Here is a 23,545-nt window from a genome sequence, read left to right on the forward strand (position 1 = left end):
TACATTTTCTCATGCTTTCAAAATAATACCCACTGACACATTTATGGAGGGTTGGTTTTGTTTTATGTTGGGGTAAGTTGGCTTAATATTTGACTAGATTTAGCTGAACAGAGAACTGGGTATTCTGACAAGTCATACTCACTCATAACTTAATAGTGTTCTCCACATGTCAGTGGGGTTTAGCCTTTGGCTGTTGGCATTTCATTCACCCTCCTGTCAAAATTAATTAACCAGGCATTATTCTGCCTTTACCGGGGTGGAGAGAGGTCCTGATGCAGACTGAATCTGCAACCAGGCCTATATCTCTTAGCCGTGGAGAACCAGCCTGATCGCTGGCTCAATTAAATCAAAACCTGTGTTTGCTCTTTTTCCAATGGTCAAATGAACTCACAGACTGGTCTTAGGCACTGTGTAAAAACCTACAACTACTACCAGGGCGACCCCACCCCCCAACAGGTATGCTTTCACTTTACAGAATTAGAAGTGTGTGGGATGAATATTGTAAATAAAAACATTGCTATGTCTGGTTTGAATGAATCCCAGCCATCACTTCTACTTATGGTTTGTTGCTATTAGGTGTTTTTTTTTAGGTAGATTGTTTCCGTGGGTTATGAAAACTAGATGTTAACGGAATTAACATTTATGAATAAATGCAAAACATATGCCATTCCAAATGTAGACATACAGTACATTCAGAAAGTATTCAGACCCCTTGACTTTTCACACATTTTGTTACATCACAGCCTTATTCTAAAATGAATTAAATAAAAAATCTGACACAGCAAAAACAGGTTTTTAGAAATCTTTGCAAATGTATTAATAAAAAAACAAGTATTCAGACCCTTTGCTATGAGACTCTAAATATATTAAATCGATTGGACATGATTTGGATAGACGCACACCTGTCTATATAAAGATCCCCCAGTTGACAGTGTATGTCAGAGCAAAAACCAAGCCATGAGGTAGAAGGAATAGTCCAGAGATCCAAGGCAGGATTGTGTCGAGGCACAGATATAGGGAAGGGTACCAAAAAGGTTCTGCAGTATTGAAGGTCCCCAAGAACACAGTGGCCTCCATCGTTCCTAAATGGAACAAGTCTGGAACCATCAAGACTCTTCCTAGAGCTGGCAGCCTGGTCAAACTGAGCAATCGGGGAAGAAGGGCTTTAGTCAGGGAGGTGACCAAGAACCTGATGGTCACTCTGACAGCTCCTTGATGAAAACCTGCTCCAGTGCTCCCAGGACCTCAGAGTGGGATAAAGGACAACAGGACAACGACCCTAAGCACACAGCCAAGACAACGCAGGAAAGTTTTCGGGACAAGTCTCTGAATGTACTTTTTTATTTAACTAGCCAAGTCAGTTAAGAACAAATTCTTATTTACAATGACTGCCTACCAAGCCCTAACCCGGACGACGCTGGGTCAATTGTGCGCCATCCTTGACTGGGCCAGCCAGAGCCCGAACTTGAACTCGATCGAACATCTCTGGAGAGACCTGAAAATAGCTGTGCAGGAGCAAACAGACACTGCTGGTCTGTGGTGTGTAATGAGGAGCAAACAGATACTGCATTTGACACATTTATGACATGAGTTATTCCAGTTACGAATTAACCATTCAGAAAATGACTGTAAAATGTGTTAAATCCCTGTGGGTTGATGAGGAATTGAAAAATGGTTGAGAGAGATGAGGCCAAGTAAGTCTGACTGCACTTCCATTTGGCAAACGTACTGCAAGTTGAGAAATCATGTGACTAAACTGAATAAAAAAGAACTTCACTATGAAACAAAGATACAAAATTGTAAAGAAAGATAGTAAAGAGCTCTGAAGCTTTAATTTAGGGGAAAAAGGCCAACTCTGCTCCATTCATTGAATCAGATGGCTCATTCATCACACAATCAAAAGAGACTAATTGGTATACAGGTAGACCAGAGGGGCCCTGATTGGCTGATGAGCGGCAACCCTGATTAGAAGCACCTGCTGCTCATCAGGTGTTCTTAACAAATGCTGTTTTGAACTAAAGAAAAGTGTACCTTCACACTGAAGAAGGCTGTAAAGCCGAAACGTCTGGTTATGCGATCCCTGATGCATTGAAGATAAGATACGATAAGATAACTTAATTAATGGAATAATGAAGTAAGCTTTATGCAACATCTTTTTGTTTGTCACAAAACCCCTGATAACTACTTTTACTTCGTTTTTTCATTGGCACGATTAACAAACTTAGCCAAATTATGAACCTACACATCCATGCATAACTAACCAAATTATGAAAGACAAGTCGTTTTAAATTCCGTAAAGTGAGTTTTATTGTGGAAGAGGGGAAAAAAATGTATGTCTATCGTGAATGACAAGCCACCTGGGTCTGACATCTTGGATGGAGAATTAATGAGGATGATAGAGGACCATATTCCCACTCCTATTTGCCATATTTTCAATTTAACTAGAGAGTGTGTGCCCTCAGGCCTGGAGGAAAGTAAAGTCATTCCACTATCCAAGAATAGTAAAGCCCCCTTCACTGGCTCAAACAGCCGACCAATCAGCCTGTTAGCAACCCTTAGTAAACCTCTGGAAACAATTGTGTTTGACCAATAACAATGTTATTTCACAGTAAACAAATTAACAACACATTTTCAGCACTCTTATAGGGAAGGACGTTACACAAATGACTGTTGAGAGAAATTGATAAAAAGATAGTGGGAGCTGTTTTGTTAGACTTCATTGTGACTTTTGACATTATAGATAAGAATCTGCTTCTGGAAAAATGTGTGTTATGGCTTTACCCCCCCTGCTATAATGTGGATAAAGAGTTACCTGCTATAATGTGGATAAAGAGTTACCTGCTATAATGTGGATAAAGAGTTACCTGCTATAATGTGGTTTGAGAGTTATCCGTGTAACAGGGTGTTCTTTAATGGAAACCTCTCCAACAACACTATCAACAAGGCAGGTCCTACAGGCCCTATTTTCTACCTTCTTAACAATACTATCAACAAGGCAGGTCCTACAGGTCCTAGTTTCTACCTTCTTAACAACACTATCAACAAGGCAGGTCCTACAGGCCCTAGTTTCTACCTTCTTAACAACACTATCAACAAGGCAGGTCCTACAGGCCCTAGTTTCTACCTTCTTAACAACACTATCAACAAGGCAGGTCCTACAGGTCGTAGTTTCTACCTTAACAGCACTATCAACAAGGCAGGTCCTACAGGTCCTAGTTTCTACCTTCTGAACAACACTGTCAACAAGGCAGGTCCTACAGGCCCTAGTTTCTACCTTCTTTACAGCACTATCAACAAGGCAGGTCCTACAGGCCCTAGTTTCTACCTTCTTAACAACATTATCAACAAGACAGGTCCTAGTTTCTACCTTCTTAACAGCACTATCAACAAGGCAGGTCCAACAGGTCCTAGTTTCTACCTTCTTAACAACACTATCAACAAGGCAGGTCCTAGTTTCTACCTTCTTAACAACACTATCAACAAGGCAGGTCCTACATGCCCTAGTTTCTACCTTCTTAACATCACTATCAACAAGGCAGGTCCTAGTTTCTACCTTCTTAACAGCACTATCAACAAGGCAGGTCCTACAGGTCCTAGTTTCTACCTTCTTAACATCACTATCAACAAGGCAGGTCCTAGTTTCTACCTTCTTAACAGCACTATCAACAAGGCAGGTCCTACAGGCCCTAGTTTCTTCCTTCTTAACAACACTATCAACAAGGCAGGTCCTACAGGCCCTAGTTTCTACCTTCTTAACAACACTATCAACAAGGCAGGTCCTACAGGTCCTAGTTTCTACCTTCTTAACAGCACTATCAACAAGGCAGGTCCTAGTTTCTACCTTAACAACACTATCAACAAGGCAGGTCCTACAGGCCCTAGTTTCTACCTTCTTAACAACACTATCAACAAGGCAGGTCCTACAGGTCCTAGTTTCTACCTTCTTAACAACACTATCAACAAGGCAGGTCCTAGTTTCTACCTTCTTAACAACACTATCAACAAGGCAGGTCCTAGTTTCTACCTTCTTAGACAACACTATCTACAAGGCAGGTTCTACAGGCCCTAGTTTCTACCTTCTTAACAGCACTATCAACAAGGCAGGTCCTAGTTTCTACCTTCTTAACAGCACTATCAACAAGGCAGGTCCTACAGGCCCTAGTTTCTACCTTCTTAACAACACTGTCAACAAGGCTGGTCCTACAGGCCCTAGTTTCTACCTTCTTAACAACACTATCAACAAGGCAGGTCCTACAGGCCCTAGTTTCTACCTTCTTAACAGCACTATCAACAAGGCAGGTCCTACAGGCCCTAGTTTCTACCTTCTTAACAGCACTACCAACAAGGCAGGCCCTACAGGCCGTAGTTTCTACCTTCTTAATAGCACTATCAACAAGGCAGGTCCTACAAGCCCTAGTTTCTAACTTCTTAACAGCACTATCAACAAGGCAGGTCCTACAGGTCCTAGTTTATACCTTCTTAACAACACTATAAACAAGGCAGGTCCTACAGGCCCTAGTTTCTACCCTAGCAACACTATCAACAAGGCAGGTCCTACAGGCCCTAGTTTCTACCTTCTTAACAACACTATCAACAAGGCAGGTCCTACAGGCTCTAGTTTCTACCTTCTTAACAACACTATCAACAAGGCAGGTTCTACAGGCCCTAGTTTCTACCTTCTTAACAACACTATCAACAAGGCAGGTCCTACAGGCCCTAGTTTCTACCTTAATAGCACTATCAACAAGGCAGGTCCTACAGGCCCTAGTTTCTACCTTCTTAACAACACTATCAACAAGGCAGGTTCTACAGGCCCTAGTTTCTACCTTCTTAACAGCACTATCAACAAGGCAGGTTCTACAGGCCCTAGTTTCTACCTTCTTAACAACACTATCAACAAGGCAGGTCCTACAGGCTCTAGTTTCTACCTTCTTAACAACACTATCAACAAGGCAGGTTCTACAGGCCTTAGTTTCTACCTTCTTAACAACACTATCAACAAGGCAGGTCCTACAGGCCCTAGTTTCTACCTTAATAGCACTATCAACAAGGCAGGTCCTACAGGCCCTAGTTTCTACCTTCTTAACAACACTATCAACAAGGCAGGTTCTACAGGCCCTAGTTTCTACCTTAACAGCACTATCAACAAGGCAGGTCCTACAGGCTCTAGTTTCTACCTTCTTAACAGCACTATCAACAAGGCTGGTCCTACAGGCCCTAGTTTCTACCTTCTTAACAACACTATCAACAAGGCAGGTCCTACAGGCCCTAGTTTCTACCTTCTTAACAGCACTATCAACAAGGCAGGTCCTACAGGCCCTAGTTTCTACCTTCTTAACAGCACTATCAACAAGGCAGGTTCTACAGGCCCTAGTTTCTACCTTCTTAACAACACTATCAATAAGGCAGGTCCTACAGGCTCTAGTTTCTACCTTCTTAAAGAAACACAGAGTTTACATTAATAATATGCATATCAATCTCTCCTGGCTCAAAGTGGAGAACAGATTGACTTCATCACTACTTGTATTTGTGAGAGGTATTGACATGTTGAATGCACCGAGCTGTCTGCTGCACAGCTCGGACACCTTGCGTACCCCACAAGCCATGCCACACCACTATAGGCTATGGATCGTGTGATTGAGACCACACTAAATAGCCTACAGGCACACTTGATATTTCACAGCGGAGAATCAGAGATGAGGGGCGGCATGATCCTCCCCATGGACTAGATTTAAATAATAATAATAATACAAACCCTCCCCTTGACTGAAATTGAAAAAGGATGATCCTTCTGCATTGTTCTCCTGGTAACCGTCGTGTCAATGTTGATCCATCCCAAACTAATGGCTGATATAGCCTACCACTCAAACCACAGTAACATGGCCATCTAGTGGCATTCTGCTGTTGCTGTTCATATGTATATTCTAGATTTTATGACTTGACAACAATTGACAACCAAATTAGTTCTCAAGCCCCCAAAAACAAGCCCAGGAATTACATATGCATCAAATTCGGCCATATAGCAGAAATGTGAATTCATATTTATTGGAGTCTCTGTGTTAAAGTTGAGGAGGATAGGAGCGGGTGGGTACGAGGGAGGGAGGGGGGTGAGAGGGAGGGGAAAGGGTGCGCTGGATGGATCGGCGTCTGCAGCACGCAGAAAGACCAGGGACAATGACCTTTTTCCTCCCAGTGTGGATGGATTGATTGATCTCTGGAACATCGAAAGTGCGACTCGCTTCTTCGAAGAACGATAGATTCCAAAGCACAGCCGGGTAATTTACCCACCTCTGCATTGATTGAACACTGAATTTCCTTTCTATATCAACTTTTATAGGGCGTTTCGTTTTGCTTTTGCCTATCCCAAAATAACGCGCTACATCATATTTTCGGACGTTTGTTTTACAGTAGACTTTCAGATTGTATTCCCTGTCCGGACAGAATCGCATTAGATATTTCCGCCCCGTTATGTGATATCTGACCGGACGGATGTTCGCCTCTGTATCGGTGTGATCGGCGATGTGGTCATGGCAGGTTTTGGAGCCCAGAAGTGTCCGAAGAGTGATAAGTTGGACGAGGCGCAGGCACTGGCCCGCAGCTGCGCGGGGAGACCGGACTTCTTGCCGTGCGATGGGCTGTTAATATGCGCCACGCACAGCCACGGAAAGTGCTTCAAGTTGCACTGGTGCTGCCACTTGGGCTGGTGCCACTGTAAGTAGCTATTAGCAAACAACAACGCAGTCATAACATGCATTTTTTTGTTAAATGTATTCTAAATTAATGATATATACCCATTTATTCTGGAAGAATATACACTATATATACACAATTATGTGGACACCCCTTCAAATGAGTGGATTCGGCTATTTCAGCCACACCCGTTGCTGACAGGTATATTAAATCGAGCACACAGCCATGCAATCACCATACTGAAACATTGGCAGTAGAATGGCCTTACTGAAGAGTTCAGTGACTTTCAACGTGGCACCATCATAGGATGCCACATTTCCAACAAGTCAGTTCATCAAATGTCTGCCCTGCTAGAGCTGCCCCGGTCAACTGTAAGCCACAGAACAGGACCGCTGAGTATTGAAGCGTGTACAAATCATCTGTCCTGGGTTGCAACACTCACTACCGAGTGGACTCAACTTGCAATGTCAGGACAATAGCTCCATAAAATGGATTTCCATGGCCGAGCAGCCGTACACAAGCCTGAGATCACAATGAGCAATGGTTAGCAGTGGAAACATGTTCTCTGGAGTGATGAATCACGCTTCACCATCTGGCAGTGGATGAATCTGGCAGTGGATGAATCTGGCAGCGGATGAATCTGGCAGCGGATGAATCTGGCAGCGGATGAATCTGGCAGCGGATGAATCTGGCAGTGGTGAATCTGGCAGTGGTGAATCTGTCAGTGGATGAATCTGGCAGTGGTGAATCTGTCAGCGGATGAATCTGTCAGTGGATGAATCTGTCAGCGGATGAATCTGTCAGTGGTGAATCTGGCAGCGGAAGAATCTGTCAGCGGATGAATCTGTCAGTGGTGAATCTGGCAGCGGAATAATCTGTCAGTGGATGAATCTGTCAGCGGATGAATCTGTCAGTGGATGAATCTGGCAGCGGATGAATCTGTCAGCGGATGAATCTGTCAGTGGTGAATCTGTCAGTGGATGAATCTGTCAGCGGATGAATCTGGCAGCGGATGAATCTGTCAGCGGATGAATCTGTCAGCGGATGAATCTGTCAGCGGATGAATCTGTCAGCGGATGAATCTGGCAGCGGATGAATCTGGCAGCGGAAGACCAGGAGGGACCAACTCCATATTAATACCCATGATTTTGGAATGAGATGTTAAACTAACAGGTGTCCACATACTTTTAGCCTTGTAATATACTTTTAGTATATATACTTTTAGTATTGTAATTTATAAATAAATGCCTCATGAGCTTAGTTCAACTGTCAGAACCCATCAGATCCCAAAATAGAAGCTTGTTTTTACTCCATTGCTTCCTTGAGAGTCGTTACATTTATCCAGCCCCATTGCTCAGCTGACTTATATAACCAAAACATAACTAATTTGAGTTTCCCAGATGTACGTTTACTATGTTAAGTCCAGTCTATGAGACCAGGCTGCTAGGCAAGCAGTACTGTAGGAAGTATAGGCCGCTATTGTCAACAACTCAATCACATTATCCTAGTGAAAGAGTACCACTGAGGGGTTAGGCTTTTCTTATTTCCCAGTAGTCTATAGGCTTTAACATTTACGTTGATTGATGATCATCAATTTGACAAAGGATCAAATCAAATTTTATTTGTCACATGCCCCCGAATACAATAGGTGTAGACCTTACAGTGATATGCTTACTTACAAGCCCTTATGCAGTTTTAAGTGGTCGTAGTAGTTTTACTACTACTACTATTACTACTACTACCACTGTTACTATTGATACTACTACTCCTACTGCTACTACTACTACTATTACTACTTGTACCACTGTTACTATTGATAATACTACTCCTACTCCTACTACTACTACTATTACTACTTGTACCACTGTTACTATTGATACTACTACTCCTACTGCTACTACTACTACTATTACTACTTGTTCCACTGTTACTATTGATACTACTACTCCTACTGCTACTACTACTACTATTACTACTTGTACCACTGTTACTATTGATACTACTACTCCTACTGCTACTACTACTACTATTACTACTTGTACCACTGTTACTATTGATACTACTACTCCTACTGCTACTACTACTACTATTACTACTTGTACCACTGTTACTATTGATACTACTACTCCTACTCCTACTACTACTACTATTACTACTACTACCACTGTTACTATTGATACTACCACTCCTACTGCTACTACTACTACTATTACTACTTGTACCACTGTTACTATTGATACTACTACTCCTACTGCTACTATTACTACTATTACTACTTGTACCACTGTTACTATTGATACTACTACTCCTACTCCTACTACTACTACTATTACTACTTGTACCACTGTTACTATTGATACTACTACTCCTACTGCTACTACTACTACTATTACTACTTGTTCCACTGTTACTATTGATACTACTACTCCTACTGCTACTACTACTACTATTACTACTTGTACCACTGTTACTATTGATACTACTACTCCTACTGCTACTACTACTACTATTACTACTTGTACCACTGTTACTATTGATACTACTACTCCTACTGCTACTACTACTACTATTACTACTTGTACCACTGTTACTATTGATACTACTACTCCTACTGCTACTACTACTACTATTACTACTTGTACCACTGTTACTATTGATACTACTACTCCTACTACTACTACTATTACTACTACTACCACTGTTACTATTGATACTACTACTCCTACTGCTACTACTACTACTATTACTACTTGTACCACTGTTACTATTGATACTACTACTCCTACTGCTACTACTACTACTATTACTACTTGTACCACTGTTATTATTGATACTACTACTCCTACTGCTACTACTACTACTATTACTACTTGTACCACTGTTACTATTGATACTACTACTCCTACTACTACTACTACTACTATTACTACTACTACCACTGTTACTATTGATACTACTACTCCTACTCCTACTACTACTACTATTACTACTTGTACCACTGTTACTATTGATACTACTCCTACTGCTACTACTACTACTACTATTACTACTTGTACCACTGTTACTATTGATACTACTACTCCTACTGCTGCTACTACTACTACTATTACTACTTGTACCACTGTTACTATTGATACTACTACTCCTACTCCTACTACTACTACTATTACTACTTGTACCACTGTTACTATTTATACTACTACTCCTACTGCCACTACTACTACTATTACTACTTGTACCACTGTTACTATTGATACTACTACTCCTACTGCTACTACTACTACTATTACTACTTGTACCACTGTTACTATTGATACTACTACTCCTACTGCTACTACTACTACTATTACTACTTGTACCACTGTTACTATTGATACTACTACTCCTACTGCTACTACTAATACTATTACTACTTGTACCACTGTTACTATTGATACTACTACTCCTACTGCTACTACTACTACTATTACTACTTGTTCCACTGTTACTATTGATACTACTACTCCTACTGCTACTACTACTACTATTACTACTTGTACCACTGTTACTATTGATACTACTACTCCTACTGCTACTACTACTACTATTACTACTTGTACCACTGTTACTATTGATACTACTACTCCTACTGCTACTACTACTACTATTACTACTTGTACCACTGTTACTATTGATACTACTACTCCTACTCCTACTACTACTACTATTACTACTACTACCACTGTTACTATTGATACTACTACTCCTACTGCTACTACTACTACTATTACTACTTGTACCACTGTTACTATTGATACTACTACTCCTACTGCTACTACTACTACTATTACTACTTGTACCACTGTTATTATTGATACTACTACTCCTACTGCTACTACTACTACTATTACTACTTGTACCACTGTTACTATTGATACTACTACTCCTACTACTACTACTACTACTATTACTACTACTACCACTGTTACTATTGATACTACTACTCCTACTCCTACTACTACTACTATTACTACTTGTACCACTGTTACTATTGATACTACTACTCCTACTATTACTACTACTACTATTACTACTACTACCACTGTTACTATTGATACTACTACTCCTACTCCTACTACTACTACTATTACTACTTGTACCACTGTTACTATTGATACTACTACTCCTACTGCTACTACTACTACTATTACTACTTGTACCACTGTTACTATTGATACTGCTACTCCTACTGCTACTACTACTACTACTATTACTACTTGTACCACTGTTACTATTGATACTACTACTCCTACTGCTGCTACTACTACTACTATTACTACTTGTACCACTGTTACTATTGATACTACTACTCCTACTACTACTACTATTACTACTTGTACCACTGTTACTATTTATACTACTACTCCTACTGCTACTACTACTACTATTACTACTTGTACCACTGTTACTATTGATACTACTACTCCTACTGCTACTACTACTACTATTACTACTTGTACCACTGTTACTATTGATACTACTACTACTACTGCTACTACTACTACTATTACTACTTGTACCACTGTTACTATTGATACTACTACTCCTACTGCTACTACTAATACTATTACTACTTGTACCACTGTTACTATTGATACTACTACTCCTACTGCTACTACTACTACTATTACTACTTGTACCACTGTTACTATTGAAACTACTACTCCTACTGCTACTACTACTACTATTACTACCTGTACCACTGTTACTATTGATACTACTACTCATACTGCTACTACTACTACTATTACTACTTGTACCACTGTTACTATTGATAGTACTACTCCTACTATTACTACTCCTACTATTACTACTACTACTATTACTACTTGTACCACTGTTACTATTGATACTACTACTTCTACTCCTACTACTACTACTATTACTACTTGTACCACTGTTACTATTGATACTACTACTCCTACTGCTACTACTACTACTACTATTACTACTTGTACCACTGTTACTATTGATACTACTACTCCTACTATTACTACTACTACTATTACTACTTGTACCACTGTTACTAGTGATACTACTACTCCTACTATTACTACTCCTACTATTACTACTACTACTATTACTACTTGTACCACTGTTACTATTGATACTACTACTCCTACTATTACTACTACTACTACTATTACTACTTGTACCACTGTTACTATTGATACTACTACTCCTACTGCTACTACTACTACTATTACTACTTGTACCACTGTTACTATTGATACTACTACTCCTACTGCTACTACTACTACTATTACTACTTGTACCACTGTTACTATTGATACTACTACTCCTACTGCTACTACTACTACTATTACTACTTGTACCACTGTTACTATTGATACTACTACTCCTACTGCTACTACTACTACTATTACTACTTGTACCACTGTTGTTACGTTCCCCAGTTTGTGTTGTAGTTTGTGTATTTGCATGTGTTTTATTTCAGGAAATGGCTTCCTGAAATCCCTCAAGCAGCTGATTGGTCGACTCCAGGGCTAATTGGAGAGCTGACCCCGCCCCCTCGTCAAGGCACAGCTGTCTCCAATTATACATTCATTCTGAAGCTATATAAAAGCCAGTGTTCTGTTCAGGAGAGAGAGATTTTTGGAGGTAGGGATTGCTGAGAGATTTTTGGAGGTAGGGATTGCTGAGAGATTTTTGGAGGTAGGGATTGCTGAGAGATTTGGAGGTAGGGATTGCTGAGAGATTTTGCTAGAGATTTGCTCTGAGGTCATTGCAGAGCGATTGTTTGTGATAGAGAGATTTTTTTTGCTGGAGATTGATTGTGCTGGGAGTTCATTGCTGGGAAGTGGTATGTTCTATGAGTTTGCTGCTCAGATGGAGCTTATTTGATGTCCTTTGTTAGTTGGAAATTGTTTAATATCCTGTTTCATTTGTTCCCAGGGGGAAAGGGGAAGGCACCTTGGGAGTGCTTAGGCAAGAGGCCCGCGGGCATACATATACCCGTAGTATATTCATTGTCTAGGTACACTAGGTAAGACCTGGGCGGACCACTCCCTGTATTTTGGTTAGGGCACCAGGTGGTGCTAAATTAGGTAAGTAGTGGGTAGGCAGGTAAGATAGGAGAGGGGGGGGGCTTTGAGATTTACTTTCTTTGCTTTGGTTCCGTCCAGCCCCTTTTCCCCATATTACCGTGTAAAGAAATAAAGTCCTTGTAAACGGTACCACATTCTGTCTGTGTCATCCTTACTCGCACCTACAGCCCATACCTCTTTCGCATCACAGAGAGTTTAGTGGTAGCAGGGTGTTGCGTTCCCTCTTCATAGAGGCGTGTGTAACACTGTTACTATTGATACTACTACTCCTACTGCTACTACTACTACTAGTACTACTTGTACCACTGTTACTATTGATACTACTACTCCTACTCCTACTACTACTACTATTACTACTTGTACCACTGTTACTATTGATACTACTACTCCTACTACTACTACTATTACTACTTGTACCACTGTTACTATTGATACTACTACTCCTACTCCTACTACTACTACTATTACTACTTGTACCACTGTTACTATTGATACTACTACCCCTACTGCTACTACTACTACTATTACTACTTGTTCCACTGTTACTATTGATACTACTACTCCTACTGCTACTACTACTACTATTACTACTTGTACCACTGTTACTATTGATACTACTACTCCTACTGCTACTACTACTACTATTACTACTTGTACCACTGTTACTATTGATACTACTACTCCTACTGCTACTACTACTACTATTACTACTTGTACCACTGTTACTATTGATACTACTACTCCTACTGCTACTACTATTACTACTTGTTCCACTGTTACTATTGATACTACTACTACCACTGCTACTACTACTACTATTACTACTTGTACCACTGTTACTATTGATACTACTACTCCTACTATTACTACTACTACTATTACTACTTGTACCACTGTTACTATTGATACTACTACTCCTACTGCTACTACTACTACTATTACTACTTGTACCACTGTTACTATTGATACTACTACTCCTACTGCTACTACTACTACTATTACTACTTGTACCACTGTTACTATTGATACTACTACTCCTACTATTACTACCATTACTACTACTTCTACTCTTGTTACTACTACTAGTAGTACTACTACTGCTGCTACTAATACTACTACTGTTGCTACTACTTATATTGCTACTAATTCTACAACTGTTGCTGCTGCCACTACTACTACTACCACTACTACTGCTACTATTACTACTAACACTACTAAATGTACTACTCTACCACATGTACTACTCTAGTACAGTTACTACTACTACTACAGCTACTACTACTTATTCTACTACCACTACTACTACCACCACCACAACTACCACTTCTAATATTACTACTACTACCACTGTTACTACTGATATTAATACACTACTACTGTTACTACTACTGCTGCTACTACTACTTCTAATATTACTACTACTACCACTGTTACTACTGATATTAATACACTACTACTGCTACTACTACTGCTGCTACTACTACTGTTACTGTTACTGCTGCTACTACTACTACTACTACTACTACCACCACCACCACTACCACTGCTTCTACTTATTCTACTACTGCTACTGCTACTTCTAATATTACTACTACTACCACTGTTACTACTGATACTAATATACTACTACTACTACTACTACTGCTGCTACAACTACTACTACTACTACTACTACTACTGCTACTGTTACTACTACTACTACCACTACTACTGTTACTACTACTACCACTACTACTACCACAACTACCACTGCTACTACTTATTCTACTACTACTACTGCTACTTCTAATATTACTTCTACTACCACTGTTACATCTACTGCTGCTACTACTACTGATATTACTACTACTATTACTACTACTACTACCACTGTTACTATTGATACTACTACTACTACTACTACCACCACTACTACTGTTACTACTACTACTACTACTACTGTTACTACTACTACTACCACTACTACTGTTACTACTACTACTGTTACTACTACTACTACTACTACTACTACTGTTACTACTACTACTACCACTACTACTGTTACTACTACTGTTACTACTACTACTACCACTACTACTACTGTTACTACTACTGCTACCACTACTACTGTTAATACTACTACTACTACTACTATTACTAGTACTACTACTACCACTACTGCTACTACTACCACTACTACTGTTACTACTACTACTGTTACTACTACTACTACTACTACTACTATTACTACTACTACTGTTACTAGTACTACTACTACTACTACTACTGTTACTACTACTACTACTACTACTACTACTACTACTACTGTTACTACTACTACTACTACTACTACTACTACTACTACTACTACTACTACTGTTACTACTACTACTACTACCACTACTACTGTTACTACTACTACTACTACTACTGTTACTACTACTACTACCACTACTACTACTACTACTGTTACTACTACTGCTACCACTACTACTACTACTACTACCACTACTACTACTACTACTACTGTTACTACTACTACTACTACTGTATTAGTTACTACTGTCTGTTTACATCCTGACTATCTGAAAACGTAAAGCAGGAGTCATAACCATACCTGACAGGCTCAACAGTGAACATAGTCTCTTTATTGATTCTCTCTGCGACAGGTTTGGAAATCCTCAGCACAGTAGAAAGCTTATCCCTGCATCCCAAATGGCACCCTATTCCCTTTATAGTGCACTTCTTTTGTCCAGGGTCCACAATGCCTAAAGTAGTGTACTATATAGGAAATAGGGTGCTATTCGAGACGCTGCCAGAAGCAATTTTCAGTTTGCTATCAGCGTCTCAGCAGTAGTAGCAGTTTAGACCTTCACATGGTAGCAGTCCGTAACATCGTAATCTCAGTCAGATGTAATCTCACGATTTTAATGTCTCCATCTAAAATGTGCAGCAGCCTAGTGATTCAAATGATCCGCTGAAATGCCCGGATAAATGTGGTGTAGACGATTTGGCCTACAGTACCAACGAGAAATACTGTTTATCTCATATTGTAGTGCATTTTTTATTTTTAGCAAATGCTTTTCAATCTTCTCTCTTCAACACTAGTGTCTAGCCTCCACCTTTAACTCTCTGGTGTTGTCCTTCTTCAACACTAGTGTCTAGCCTCTACCTTTAACTCTGAATATCTGATTGTTAATCTTGTCGTTAGTTTGATGAATATCTGATTGTTAAACTCTTGTCGTTAGTTTGATGAATATCTGATTGTTAAACTCTTGTCGTTAGTTTGATGAATATCTGATTGTTAAACACAGGTTGTCAGTATTCGAAACGGCTCAGAGTCAAAACACCAGGAGTCATCTAGAGGCTCTTGTCTTGATTAGTATATTTACATTTCTTCTGTTGTGTTTCTCTTCCTGTCTGTGCAGGTAAATATGTTTACCAGCCCATGACCAGTGTGTGCCAGCTGCCGAGCACGGCGGTGCCCTCTGACCCCTCTGAGTCCCCACCCACCATGAACCTGTCTGTCTCCCTCACCGAACGCTTCCTGAAGATCGCCCCCTGCTTCCAGTCCCCGCCGTTCCTTCAGTCGCCCAAATACTGTGTCATAGCAGACCTCTTCATCGACGACTACATCGTCAAACGCATCAACGGGAAGATGTGTTATGTTCAACGTTCTCCTCCTCCCATCCCTGATCCTCCTGCTGCTGCACCTCCTCATGATGCGGCACCTCCTCCTGCTGCTGCACCTCCTCCTGATGCTGCACCTCCTCCTGATGCTGCACCTCCTCCTGATGCTGCACCTCCTCCTGATGCTGCACCTCCTCCTGCTGCTGCACCTCCTCCTGCTGCGGCACCTCCTCCTCCTGCGGCACCTCCTCCTGCTGTGGCACCTCCTCCTGCTGCTGCACCTCCTCCTCCTGCTGCACCTCCTCCTGCTGCTGCACCTCCTCCTGCTGTGGCACCTCCTCCTTATGCTGCACCTCCTCCTCCTGCTGCACCTCCTCCTGCTGCGGCACCTCCTCCTGCTGCTGCACCTCCTCCTGCTGCGGCACCTCCTCCTGCTGCTGCTCCTCCTCAGGTGCCTCCTCCCAGTAAGCCAACACGATCTGTTCACAACGACCACCACCACAACGCACTACAGCCCCCCGTGGACAAGCCCCACCACAAAAGCCCTGTTCACCAACACAATCCCCCTGCACACAGTGAGAAGCAACACAAATCGTCTCTAGACAAGCATCACCCCTCTGCGGACTACAACAAAATACCACAACACTACAAAAGCTCTGTGGACAAGCATTACTACAGCACCCCAGTAGACCAGAGGGAGCACCACCACCACAGCCCTGTAGACAAGCTGAAAGGCCCCAAGATGGACCACTGCTCCTCTCCATCCAGCTCCGAGGACTCTGGGATCAACGCGCTAGGTCGGCACTACCTGGAATCCTGTGAGTCAGAGTCAGAGGATCAGAATGAAGTGTTGAGCGGCGATGGAGATGGGACATCTAGCCTCTGTAGTCTCTGGGACCAGGATGAGACCTCTCTGTTGTCTCCCTCTAAGTCCATGGTGGAGATCATCGAGAAGATTGAGACCACTGTGTGACAGACAGACACTTCACTGAGCACACCAGAGAGATACAACTATATTCTACTATATATATGGAGCACACCATGGGAGCATTTGAAAAACAGCTCCAGATTTCTTGAGTTGGATTTAAGTTGGATTTAAGGGACCTACAGTCCACCTAGTGGAGTTGACTTTGTTGTGGTCAGATATACATTAGGTAACCCCACATGATAATGACCCTATGTGTTTTCTCAGAGACGGTCAAGGATCCCAGGTATGGATGGTCTCTGGTTTATCCACCCCACTCTATATCTCTCCAGAACCCCTGCATGGTTTGTTAGATAGATGGAACTGTCTCCTGTAGCAAAGATTTGACTAGAAATACAGAGGAAAACATGTCCTTTGACACTCACAGCAGCTGACCAAATATACTACTTACTAGTCCATCAACAGCCAATCACAGCCTTTATCAGCCCCTTAAATACCAACTACCAAGCCTTGCGCCAACAACTCCTGCCTGCTTCTAAAAATAGAATCACAGTTGAAATTTTCAGAGAGAACTTTGAAGTTGTTTGACAATCAAGAAAGCACATTCCTTCCTCTACCTGCTGTGAAGACCCAACTACTCAACTCCTATCAGCCAATGATACAGTGTGGAAATACCAAATCACATGTTTACCAGAGCAAAGCATGGTAACCTAAGAGGAAAGAGGACCAGTGATTCCCACAGCTACTATGTACTTTATTACCTTGACCAGAAGCAGTGAAGTTACTGTCTCCTTTCCTCTTGAGGTGGTCGTTCACACCAGAGTAACTGCTCAGAATAAAAGCACAGCACATACTGTACTGTATCCATTACCATACTGTACTGTTCAGTACTACTCATTACCATACAGTACTGTTCAGTACTACCCATTACCATACAGTACTGTTCAGTACTACTCATTACCATACTGTACTGTATCTATTACCATTCAGTACTGTTCAGTACTACTCATTACCATACAGTACTGTTCAGTACTACCCATTACCATACAGTACTGTTCAGTACTATTCATTACCATACAGTACTGTTCAGTACTACCCATTACCATACAGTACTGTTCAGTACTACTCATTACCATACTGTACTGTATCAATTACCATACAGTACTGTTCAGTACTACTCATTACCATACAGTACTGTTCAGTACTACTCATTACCATACAGTACTGTTCAGTACTTTTCATTACCATACAGTACTGTTCAGTACTACCCATTACCATACTGTACTGTATCCATTACCATACAGTACTGTTCACTACTATGCATTACCATACAGTGCTGTTCAGTACTATTCATTACCATAATGTAATGTATCCATTATCATGCAGTACTGTTCAGTGCTATTCATTACCATACAGTACTGTTCAGTACTATTCATTACCATACAGTACTGTTCAGTACTATTCATTACCATAGAGTACTGCTCAGTACTATTCATTACCATACAGTACTGTTCAGTACTATTCATTACCATACAGTACTGTTCAGTACTATTCATTACCATACAGTACATACATACAGTACTACTCATTACCATACTGTGCTGTATCCATTAGCATACAGTACTGTTCAGTACTACTCATTACCATACAGTACTGTTCAGTACTACTCATTACCATACTGTACTGTATCCATTACCATACAGTACTGTTCAGTACTATTCATTACCATACAGTACTGTTCAGTACTATTCATTACCATACTGTAATGTATCCATTATCATACAGTACTGTTCAGTACTATTCATTACCATACAGTACTGTTCAGTACTATTCATTACCCTACAGTACTGTTCAGTACACTTCATTACCATAGAGTACAGCGCAGTACTATTCATTACCATACTGTACTGTATCCATTACCATACAGTACTGTTCAGTACTACTCATTACCATACTGTACTGTATCCATTACCATACAGTACTGTTCAGTACTATTCATTACCATACAATACTGTTCAGTACTATGCATTAACATACTGTAATGTATCCATTACCATACAGCACTGTTCAGTACTACTCATTACCATACTGTACTGTATCCATTACCATACAGTACTGTTCAGTACTACTCATTACCATACTGTACTGTATCCATTACCATACAGTACTGTTCAGTACTAACCATTACCATACAGTGCTGTTCAGTACTATCCATTACCATACAGTCCTGTTCAGTACTATCCAATAACATACAGTGCTGTTCAGTACTACTCATTACCATACAGTACTGTTCAGTAATACCCATTACCATACAGTACTGTTTAGTACTACTCATTACCATACAGTACTACCGCCATTACCATACATTACTGTTCAGAACCATGCATTACCATACAGTACTGTCCAGTACTACTCATTACCATACAGTACTACTCATTACCATACAGTACTGTTCAGTACTACTCATTAACATACAGTACTGTTCAGTACTATTCATTACCATACAGTACTACCCATTACCATACAGTACTGTTCAGTACTATTCATTACCACACAGTACTGTTCAGTACTACTCATTACCATACAGTACTGTTCAGTACTACTCATTGCCATACTGTACTGTATCCATTACCATACAGTACTGTTCAGTACTACTCATTACCATACAGTACTGTTCAGTACTTTTCATTACCATACAGTACTGTTCAGAAATATGCATTACCATACAGTACTGTCCAGTGCTACTCATTACCATACAGTACTACCCATTACCATACAGTACTGTTCAGTACTATTCATTACCATACAGTACTCTTCAGTACTTTTCATTACCATACAGTACTGTTCAGTACTATTCATTACCATACAGTACTACCCATTACCATACAGTACTGTTCAGTACTATCCATTACCATACAATACATTATCATACAGTTCTACCCATTACCATACAGTACTGTTCAGTACTATCCATTACCATACAATACTACTCATTACCATACAGTACTACCCATTACCATACAGTACTGTTCAGTACTATCCATTACCATACAGTACTGTTCAGTACTATTCATTACCATACAGTACTGTTCAGTACTATCCAATACCATACAGTACTGTTCAATACTCCTCATTAGAATGGACTGTTGGTTTCGAGCTTCATAGCCTCTGTGTTCTAGAATGGACTGTTGTTGGTTTGGAATGTTATAGCCTCTGTGTTCTAGAATGGACTGTTGGTTTGGAGCATCATAGCCTCTGTGTTCTAGAATGAACTGTTGGTTTGGAGTTTCATAGCCTCTGTGTTCTAGAATGGACTGTTGGTTTGGAGTGTCATAGCCTCTGTGTTCTCGAATGGTTGTTGGTTTAGAATGTCATAGCCTCTGTGTTCTAGAATGGACTGTTGGTTTAGAATGTCACGGCCTCTGTGTTCTAGAATGGACTGTTGGTTTGGGGTGTCGTAGCCTCTGTGTTCTAGAATGGACTGTTGGTTTAGAATGTCGTAGCCTCTGTGTTCTAGAATGGACTGTTTGTTTGGAATGTCATATCCTCTGTGTTCTCGAATGGACTGTTGGTTTGGAGCGTCATAGCCTCTGTGTTCTAGAATGGACTGTTGGTTTGGAGTGTCATAGCCTCTGTGTTCTAGAATGGACTGTTGGTTTGGAATGTCATAGCCTCTGTGTTCTCGAATGGACTGTTGGTTTGTGTTCTAGAATGGACTGTTGGTTTGGAATGTCATAGCCTCTGTGTTCTAGAATGGACTGTTGGTTTGGAATGTCATAGCCTCTGTGCTCTAGAATGGACTGCTGGTTTGGAGTGTCGTAGCCTCTGTGTTCTAGAATAGACTGTTGGTTTGGAATGTCATATCCTCTGTGTTCTAGAATGGACTGTTGGTTTGGAATGTCATAGCCTCTGTGCTCTAGAATGGACTGCTGGTTTGGAGTGTCGTAGCCTCTGTGTTCTAGAATAGATTGTTGGTTTGGAATGTCATATCCTCTGTGTTCTAGAATGGACTGTTGGTTTGGAGTGTCATAGCCTCTGTGTTCTAGAATGGACTGTTGGTTTGGAGTGTCATAGCCTCTGTGATCTAGAATGGACTGTTGGTTTGTGTTCTAGAATGGACTGTTGGTTTGGAGTGTCATAGCCTCTGTGTTCTAGAATGGACTGTTGGTTTGTGTTCTAGAATGGACTGTTGGTTTGGAGTGTCATAGCCTCTGTGATCTAGAATGGACTGTTGGTTTGTGTTCTAGAATGGACTGTTGGTTTGGAGTGTCATAGCCTCTGTGATCTAGAATGGACTGTTGGTTTGTGTTCTAGAATGGACTGTTGGTTTGGAGTGTCATAGCCTCTGTGTTCTAGAATCGACTGTTGGCTTGGAGGATGTCATAGCCTCTGTGTTCTAGAATAGACTGTTGGTTTGGAATGTCATAGCCTCTGTGTTCTCGAATGGACTGTTGGTTTGTGTTCTAGAATGGACTGTTGGTTTGGAATGTCATAGCCTCTGTGCTCTAGAATGGACTGCTGGTTTGGAGTGGCATAGCCTCTGTGTTCTAGAATAGACTGTTGGTTTGGAATGTCATATCCTCTGTGTTCTAGAATGGACTGTTGGTTTGGAATGTCATAGCCTCTGTGCTCTAGAATGGACTGCTGGTTTGGAGTGTCGTAGCCTCTGTGTTCTAGAATAGACTGTTGGTTTGGAATGTTATAGGCACTGTGTTCTAGAATGGACTGTTGGTTTGGAATGGCATAGCCTCTGTGTCCTCGAATGTACTGTTGGTTTGTGTTCTAGAATGGACTGTTGGTTTGGAATGTCATAGCCTCTGTGCTCTAGAATGGACTGCTGGTTTGGAGCGTCATAGCCTCTGTGTTCTAGAATGGACTGTTGGTTTGGAGCGTCATAGCCTCTGTGTTCTAGAATGGACTGTTGGTTTGGAGTGGCATAGCCTCTGTGTTCTAGAATAGACTATGTTCTCATCTCAGTACTGTAGCCTCACAAACTCACACATGGCTAGAATTAGATCAGTTGTCCTCAGCTGTTCCCTTTTTTAAAACAGGGAAGGGCTGAGGACATGTTGTCACTCTGTAGTGTCTTCCATCTTCAGAGACAAGGAAGCAGAGTGCTGTATTTAGGTACACTTCACATAATGCATAATCACCTCTCAACAATGTGATGCATATATACCGCCTTTCTTATTACGTTCCTGTTGTTATTCTAGCTCTTATTTTCATACAAATAAACATAAAATAAATGGAATGTCTCCTGCTCTCCTTGTTTTACAGACATTTTGTATAAACAGATTGAATCACATCATTACTCTGATAGGCTACTTATTCAGACCTTTTGCCCTGGAGGCATTATGATGACAGCTGTTCTTGTGTTTGATGTAATCTGAGTGTTGCTGGTGGAGTGTCATTTTGCCTTTCTCAGAGTTTCTAGGATTTTAAGACGCTCTTGTCTTTGCCTTAAGCCAGTAGGAGGGATGAATTTGGTGCACATTGAGATGAACACTGAGAGATTAGAACAACGAGAGATACTTTTCGGTTCCACCTGCCACAGCAGACACTGCCAGTACCCAATTAGAGTTTCTACTGTGGGTCCCTACTCTGCAACACTATCTACCCAGGTGCTCTGGTTTGAGTGTGTCAAGAACTACAACGCTGCTGTGGTTTTCACGCTTAACAATTTCCTGTGTTTATCAAGAATGATCCACCACCCAAAGGACATCTAGCCAACTTGATAAACTCAGCAAAAAAAGAAAGTCCTCTCACTGTCAACTGCGTTTATTTTCAGCAAACTTAACATATTTGTATAAACATAACAAGATTCATCAAATGAAACATGAACTGAACAAGTTCCACAGACATGTGACTAACATAAATTGAATAATGTGTCCCTGAACAAAGTGGGAGGGGGGGGGGGGGGGGGGGGGGGGGTCAAACTTAACAGTCAGTATCAGCTGCATTAAGTACTGCAGTGCATCTCCTCCTCATGGACTGCACCAGGTTTGCCAGGTCTTGCTGTGAGATGTTACCCCACTCATCCACCAAGGCACCTGCAAGTTTCCGGACATTTCTGGGGGGAATGGCCCTAGCCCTCACCCTCCGATCCAACAGGTCCCAGACGTGCTCAATGGGATTGAGATCCGGGCTCTTCACTGGCCATGGCAGAACACTGACAATCCTGTCTTGCAGGAAATCACGCACAGATGTCTGGTGA

At 41.1% G+C, this 23,545-nt stretch overlaps 1 protein-coding gene across 1 annotated transcript; it reads left to right on the top strand.

Annotated features, from left to right (window-relative positions):
- The first annotated feature begins 6,142 nt into the window (after nt 1-6,142).
- Nucleotides 6,143-18,309, top strand: zgc:162707 (UPF0524 protein C3orf70 homolog B). Its single transcript, XM_036959525.1, has 3 exons — nt 6,143-6,711; nt 16,205-16,500; nt 17,101-18,309. The coding sequence occupies exons 1-3, from the start codon at nt 6,528-6,530 to the stop codon at nt 17,377-17,379; spliced, it is 759 nt and encodes a 252-aa protein (XP_036815420.1). The 5' UTR covers nt 6,143-6,527; the 3' UTR covers nt 17,380-18,309.
- Nucleotides 18,310-23,545: the final 5,236 nt, after the last annotated feature.

The sequence above is a fragment of the Oncorhynchus mykiss genome, chromosome 22 (genome assembly GCF_013265735.2).
Source record: "Oncorhynchus mykiss isolate Arlee chromosome 22, USDA_OmykA_1.1, whole genome shotgun sequence".
Taxonomy (NCBI): domain Eukaryota; kingdom Metazoa; phylum Chordata; class Actinopteri; order Salmoniformes; family Salmonidae; genus Oncorhynchus; species Oncorhynchus mykiss.

Coding starts and splice junctions, on each gene's coding strand:
- zgc:162707 (XM_036959525.1), top strand. CDS start 6,528: ATGGCAGGTTTTGGAGCCCAGAAGTGTCCGAAGAGTGATAAGTTGGAC. Junction 6,712..16,204: donor CCACTTGGGCTGGTGCCACT/GTAAGTAGCTAT, acceptor CTGTCTGTGCAG/GTAAATATGTTTACCAGCCC. Junction 16,501..17,100: donor CTGCTGCACCTCCTCATGAT/GCGGCACCTCCT, acceptor CCAGTAGACCAG/AGGGAGCACCACCACCACAG.